Raw genomic sequence first — 7,461 nt, 5'->3', positions numbered from 1 at the left:
TCCTCAGAACTCCTCAGTTCTGAGGAAGGGTCACCGGACCCAAAACGTTAACTCTGTTTTCTCCTCCACAGATGCTGCCAGACCTGCTGAGCTTTTCCAGCAACTTTGTTTTTGGTCACCCATATTACTGTGGGTATGGAGTCCTGTGTAGGCTAGACGGGGTAAGGATGGCAGATTTCCTTCCATTAATGAAACAGATGGGTTTTTACAACAGTCAGTAATGATTGGCCTGGTCACAATTGTTGAGACCAGTTTTCAGTTCCAGATTTATTTGTTGGATTTGAATCTCACCAGCTGCTACGGTGGGGTTTGAAGCCCTGTTTACCAGAGCACGGACCTGGGCCTTGAAATTGCCAACTGGTGATCTCACTAATCCACCACCACTTCCCTCCTGTGGAGTGTAGATCCCAGAATGGGCCGGTTGTCCTGAATGGCCTGTCAGATAGACGAGACGGGAACAATTTTCATCTCCAGCCCTAGTACTATCTTTGCTTTGTCCAACATATTAGATTAACGCAGACAGGAACATTTGCAAACAAAACAATTTGCATCTGATTTAGCCTTAAATCAATAACTTGCTGGTAAGGGCATGGGGATATCTGGTGGGAGAATGTGATAATGTCACAAAGTGGTTGTAACAAACAAGATAATGGAACCAAATAGTCAATGTAGGAGAGGGAGCTTTACTCTGTATCTAACTCTGTGCTGTCTTTGTCCTGAGAGTGTTTGATTGTCACAATGTCAAGGGAGCTATGATAGCAGTTCAAAAGAGGAAGAGACACTTTCTTCTATATCTAACCCTGTGTTGTCCATGTCCTAGGAATCTTTGATGAGGGTAATGTAGAGGAAGCCTTACTTTGTATCTAGCCCCCTGCAATCTCTGTCCTATGAATTTTCTGATGGAAAATGTACAGAGGGAGTTTTGTGTGGTATTTGAGCAGGTTAATGTTTTGAGTATTTTTATTCTGTCTCCCCCCTCCCCAACACCCAACCACTTCCCCTGCTCTGCTATTTCCAATTTCACAACAACCTCGCCATCCATCAATAAAGAAGGCCCTGCTCAGTATCATGAATTCGCCAACTTGTGTACTGTTGATATTGACCCATTTGCAGGCTCTTTATTTTACTGCCACATTGTACAGAAAGCCCTGCATTGCTACAGCACCTCTCACAACTTCAGGATATCCCAAAGATTGTTATGTACAGGAAAGTAGTGACTGTTGTGATGTGGGAAACTGTGACCCCAGGTGGGAAGAGAGACAGTTGTTACTATTGCTAGCTCTTGTCTTGTGTCTATCAGGAACGCTCAAACTGGAATGAATCCAAGCAGATGTTCGAGTTCCCGTCGAAAGAGCAACTCCAGCAATACCGTGTCATTGCAACCACGCTGATTACAGCTGGAAGGTAAGTACTGAAAATTGTGTGAGGACAGTGACCTTTCATAGAATCCTGTAGTGCAGAACACGGCCATTCAGTTGCCTCATCTGAATGAATGACTCGGCCCTGTTTGCCTTTTACTCCCACAACCCTGCAAGCGTAACCCTACATGTGTTTATCTAATTTCATTTGGAAAGGTTAAAGTACCCTACAGTACAAGCAAGTGAAGAAAAGGACCATTGACAGTGCTGTCAAACACCAGTAACAAAGGATTAACCTGCTCATTGTTTGTTAGTTTGAATTATGCCAGGGCCCCTCTGTTCCTGATCTCATTTCAGCCTCAGCCCAAATATGGAGAGAAGAGCTGAATTCCAGAGCTGAGATGAGAGTGACAGCCCTTGACATCAAGGCTACATTCGACTGAGTGTGGCATCAAGGACCCCTGGCAAAACTGGAATCAAAGGGAATTTGGGGGCAAACTCTCCGTTGGTTGGAGTCATACCTGACACAGAGGAAGATGGTTGTGGTTATTGGAGGTCAGTTAGCTCAGCTCCAGGACACCTCTGCAGGAGTTCCTCAGGGTAGTGTCTTGGCCCAACCATCTTCAGCTGCTTCATCAATGACCTTCCCTCCATTATAAGGTCAGAAGTGGGGATGTTTGCCAATGACTGCACAATGTTCAGCACCATTCGTGACTCCTCAGATACTGAAGCAGTCCGGATCCAAATGCAACAAGATCTGCACAATATCCAGACTTGGTTGACAAGTAACATTCATGCCACACAAATGCCAGGCTATGACCATCACCAATAAGAGACAATCTAACCACCGCCCCTTGATAATCAACATCCTTGAGATTACGATTGACCAGAAACTCAACTGGACTCACCACATAAATGCAGTGGCTACAATAGCAGGTCAGAGGCTGGGAATACTGCAGCAAGTAACTCCCCTCCTGGCTCCCCAAAGCCTGTCCACCATCTAGAAGGTACAAATCAGGAGTGTGATGGAATACTCCCCACTCGCCTGGATGAGTGCAGCTCCATCAACACTCAAAAAGTCATCCAGGACAAAGCAGCCCCCTCGATTGGCACCACAACTACCATCATCCACCGATGGTCAGTAACAGTAGTGTGTACCATGTACAAGATGTGCTAGGGAAATTCACCGAGGGTCCTTCAACATTACCTTCCAAACCCACGGCCGCTTGCATCTAGAAGGATAAGGGTAGCAGATGCATGGGAACACCGTCACCTGCAGGTTCCCCTCCAAGCCACTCACCATGCATCATTGTTCCTTCACTCTTGTTGTATCAGAATCCTCAAATTCCCTTCCTAAGGGCATTGTGGGTCTACCTACAGTACATGGACTGCATGGTTTAAGGAGGCAGCTCACTACCCTGTCAAGGGGCAACTAGGAACGGCAATAAACGTTGGCCAAACCAGCAACACCCATGTCCCATGAGTAAATTTTACGAAAAAAAATCTGCTTCCCCTGGTTTATTTGATAATCATTCCATATTGTCACAGCTTGCAGTGCAAAGGAATCTACCTCTCAGGAAGTTTTAACGATTCCTTTTCCTGTGTTGCTCTGGCTGTCTGTCTACCTCTGGCTCATTGCCCTGGAACTGAGTAGCTTGCTTGGCCATTTGACAGAGCGGTCAGAAGGCAACAACGTCACTGTCGGTTCAGAGTTGACCACATTTCGTCACATATCTCAGACCAGGCAAGAGCAAAGATTTCCTTCCCAAAAGGACATTAGTGAACCAGCTGGGATTTTATGACCATTGTCAGTGCTTTCTGTTTTGCCATTAAGCAACCTTTTAATGCTATATTTTACTGAATTTTGTTGAATTCCTGTGTCACTGTCTTTGATGATGAGATTCAAACCCCAGACCATTTATAGAATCATAGAATCCCTACGGTGCGGAAGCAGACCGTTCGGCCCATCAAGTCTGCACCAATCCTCTGAAGAGCATCCCACCCACCCCACCCTCCAGTAACCCCTCATTTGGCATGGCCAGTCCCCCTAACCTGCACATCTTTGAACTGTGAGAGGAAACTGGAGCATCCACAGGAAACCCATGCAGAAATGGGGAGAACTTGCAAACTCCACACAGTTGCCCGAGGTTGGAATCGAACCCGGGTGCCTGGCACTGTGAGGCATCAGTGCTAACCACTGAGCCACTGTGCTGCCCCCTAATCTGGGGCTCTAAATTACTAGTCCGGTGACAATGCCGTTCCTCCATCATCTTTCCACTCTCGCCCTCCCCAACTTTGTTTATCATGACCTACCCTATTTTGTTCTTGCTCCTCATACATTATAGTATCCAATTCCGTCTAAACACTTTGTCCAAGTGCAACCACATTGATTTAGGATCTTTATATATAGTTGCCATGAAGTGCTTTCAGCTGTTTTGTCAAACAAACTTAATACAAGAGATTCTGCAGGTGACAAATCTTTGGTCAAAGCTGTAGGCTTTCAGCATGTTTTAAAGAAGGATAGAGACGTAGAGAGGTTTAGGGAGGACGTTCTGGAGCTCAGAGGCCCAAGCTGAAAACACAGCTGTTAATAGTGATGATTAATGGAGTTGGAGGAACAAAGAAATCTCAGGGATTGTGAAACTAAAGGGCATCACAGAGATATGACCAGCAATGGGACGGGTTTGAAAACAATGGTGAGAATTTTAAAATTGCACTGAGTGCCAGTGCAGGTCAGCAAGTCGGGGGCTGATTGGCGAATGTGAGTTCGGAAGTGGGCAGCAGAGGTTCGTGTTTCTGGAGGGTGGAAGATGAGTTCAGCTGGAAAAGTTGGAATAGTCAAGTGCAGATGTTAATGTGGGGTTTGCCTACGCTTGAAGTGGGCAGTGTTACAGAGACAGTGTAATTATGCGCTTATGAGCTCCAGGTTTGATATGAATCGTGGGTTGTAAACAGTATGGTTCACCCTCAGTGTTGCTGAGGAGCGGGATGCACTTGGTGGCCAGGCAATGGAGCTTGTTGTTGTGGTCAAGGACCCTCAACCTGGTATTGAACTGAAAGAAGTACCTTGTTTGTATTGCATGTTGGAAAATCAGCCTGCAGAGACCCCAAATGATTCCTGGCTCGGGCCTCTCATTGAACAAATGATCATTCAAATCACGAGCAGAAGGAGGATGTTCGGCCCATCAAGCCTGTTGCACCATTCAGTAGATCATGGCTGATCTGTTTTTGTTCGGAACTCTGATACCTCTTGATTCCTATGCCAAACACAAACCTATCTACTGTTCTGAAGATTTCTGAGTGTCTGAATGGATTTCTGAAGAAAGGTCCCAACCCGAAATGTCAACTTTCCCGCTCCTCTGATGCTGTGTTCCTCCAGCTCCACACTGTGTTATCTCTATCTACCTCTGCCTTGTTTCAGTAACCCCACCTCCACTGCTTTTGAGGCACAGAGTTCAGTGTTTGTAGGGGTTCTTGCCCAACTGATGCATCAACCATTTTGTGGGGGGGGGGGTGGTTTTGCACATGAATAGATCTGGTGATGAGGTGGCCCTTGTGGTTGTTTTAACATGTGAGTGAGATGTGTGTGGTGGGGACAAATTAATTCCATTATAGTTTGTTACTATTTATTTTATCTTTTGAAACAGGTTGGCCTCTGCAAAGTTCCCTTATGGTCATTTTTCGCATGTGTTCATCGATGAGGCTGGGAATGCTGTTGAGCCTGAGTGTGTCATTGCTATTGCAGGTGAGAGTGTCACATTAACCTGTAGAAAACCTCTGCTTTAACAAGGTGTAGAGCTGGATGAACACAGCAGGCCAAGCAGCATCAGAGGAGCAACAAGGCTGACGTTTCGGAGCTTTTCTGTGTTCTGACCCAAATTACTCTACTTTAATACATAGATAGGAAGAGACTGCACAGAAGGTTCAGTATGTACAGGTGCTAACTTAAAACGATTGACATAAAAGCCAGGGGAGATCAAGTTTTTATTTATATGGGGAGAGTTACAATACTGAAAAAAAGGAGCAATGTATCCATATAGTCCCACAAACCTGCATCATTCAATAAGACCATGTCTGACCTACTTTAACTTCACATTCCTGTCTACCCCCTTGTCAAATAAAAATCTCTCAAACTCAAGTCTTGAATATATTCCATCTCCCCTACTCCCTGAAGAAGAGAATTCCAAATATTTGTGATCCTCAGTAGAAATTCCTCCATCCTCAGCTTTTGAAGAGGTCTCTTATTATAAGCTATGCACCATCATCAGAACTTTGCGCCTTTCAGTAAGCTTGCCCCTCATTCTTCCAAACTTGAGTGAATATAGGCCCAAGCCGCACCACCTTTTCTAAAAATGTCATACCCCTTTTGTCAGGAATCAGCCTAGTCTGAAATATTTCCAAGTGCTTCTTTGATCCCCGCTAATGATATACTGGACCAACAAAACCCAGTGTGTAACCTGATTTGATAGATCATAAGTTTAATTTTTGCAGTTGGTTGCCGTGGTACTGAGTCATTGGAAATATTCAAACGCACCCATAGATTTTCTTTAATATGAGCATAAGTTTATTTCAGGAGAGGAAGAGAAAGCTACACTATAGTTTAGGAAGATCTTAATGAAAACCACTCAACAAGGTTTCAACCTTTTTCCCAGCAGTATCCCTTACAAAAACTTGATCCCAGGGAAATATTGCTGCTATCACAGCTCTCTTTCAGTTTACCTCCTTGCACTGCTTAGAAGTTTGTGGAATTTGCTTCTTTTTCACTGTGAGTACTTGTGATCAAGAACAAGCTGCCTAGAAAGGCAGTGGAAGCAGATTCATAGAATCTTTCAAAACTGAATTGGAGAAATGCACAAAATCTCAGTTTTCAGCCTATCTACAGAATTGTAAAGCCCTTATCTCAGGATACATCCCAGTGAACTGCTTCTGTACCATCTCTAGCATCTTCATGTCCTCCTTAAAGTATGGTGCCCAAGTGTTTGATGGGGGACAGTGTAGAGGGAGCTTTACCTTGTATCTAACCCAATGCCGTCTCTGTCCTGGGAGTGTTTTGATGCCTATGTATTTTTGTTGAAGGATTGCTGGATGTGATGGATTTAGAAAGGAACAAGGATGGTGGACTGCTGGTTCTGACTGGAGATCCAAAGCAACTGGGACCAGTGCTGAGGTCCCCCATTGCCATCAAACATGGTCTGGGTAAGTAAGTATGGATTATTGGTGCTTAGTGTGTTCCTCTTTCCTTGTTTACTGCTGCCCTATAGGTGCAAGCTCTTAACTAAGCTGGGCTGACCTGTCAGTGTTGGAAGGGTTCAGTAAGGTCAGGACCGAGAAGATATTTCTACTTGTGTGTGAGACACCAAAGCTAAGGGCCATAAGTAAAGGACAGTCACTAATTAATCCTAGAGGGAATTCAGGTGAAACCTTTTACTGAGAGTGGTGAGTGTGTGGAATTTAATATCACATGGGATGGTTAAGATGAATAATACAGAAACATTAAAGGGGAAGCTGGATAAACACATGAGGGAGGAATCAAAAGTGTTGGTGACAGGATGAGATGGAGGGTATGTGTGTGTCTGTGCATGTGTAGAGCATATCACCCAAAGTGGACTTGGTATGTCCAATGGACTGTTGTAAATACGTCATTCCTTTTGCAGATATCACAAGTTTAGCTCCAAATCTAACCAGTTACTTATTCTTAACTGCAAGTACTTTGTTTTGACAGTTTTGAGGAGCAGGACATTGTGAGTGTCTGTCACCGTGCTACCTCTGGCTGTTCGAGAGTGGCTGTTCGAGAGTGGTGTTATCTTTCTGAGCTTTATTTAATGCATGTCATTGCTTGCACTCTGAGGGATTTTGAACATTGACCTAGCTCACTGGCACCTTCTAGTGGCCAGTCACTGGTAGAGGTTCCCTGGCACTTTGGCAGCGCCCTTTAATGTTGTGAAATGTAGCAGCATTAGACTCTGAGCTGAAGGAGACGGTTGTACAGGTGACCGAACAAAACTGTAATTTACAGCAGAGGAGAGATGTAGATCCTGGGGGAGAGGTTTCTGTTCAGAGTGTGAATTCCAGAGTTTAGAGTCAAGACAGCCGCTGATGGAGA

General features: G+C 44.7%; 1 protein-coding gene across 1 annotated transcript in view; it reads left to right on the top strand.

Moving 5' to 3' along the window:
- Positions 1-1,303: 1,303 nt before the first annotated feature.
- LOC125482378 (putative helicase MOV-10) overlaps positions 1,304-7,461 on the top strand; it is a 6,656-nt gene continuing 498 nt past the window's right edge. The window contains exons 1-3 of the mRNA XM_048594448.1: positions 1,304-1,404; positions 5,006-5,103; positions 6,435-6,554. Coding sequence (XP_048450405.1) covers positions 1,331-1,404; positions 5,006-5,103; positions 6,435-6,554 — 292 coding nt within the window. The 5' untranslated portion in view covers positions 1,304-1,330. The remainder of the gene's footprint in view (positions 1,405-5,005; positions 5,104-6,434; positions 6,555-7,461) is intronic.

Source organism: Rhincodon typus, unplaced genomic scaffold (genome assembly GCF_021869965.1).
Source record: "Rhincodon typus isolate 14 unplaced genomic scaffold, sRhiTyp1.1 hic_rhity00009501, whole genome shotgun sequence".
Lineage (NCBI taxonomy): Eukaryota > Metazoa > Chordata > Chondrichthyes > Orectolobiformes > Rhincodontidae > Rhincodon > Rhincodon typus.
The sequence above is the reverse complement of the archived record's forward strand: the minus strand, read 5'-3'. Positions and strand labels throughout refer to the sequence as shown.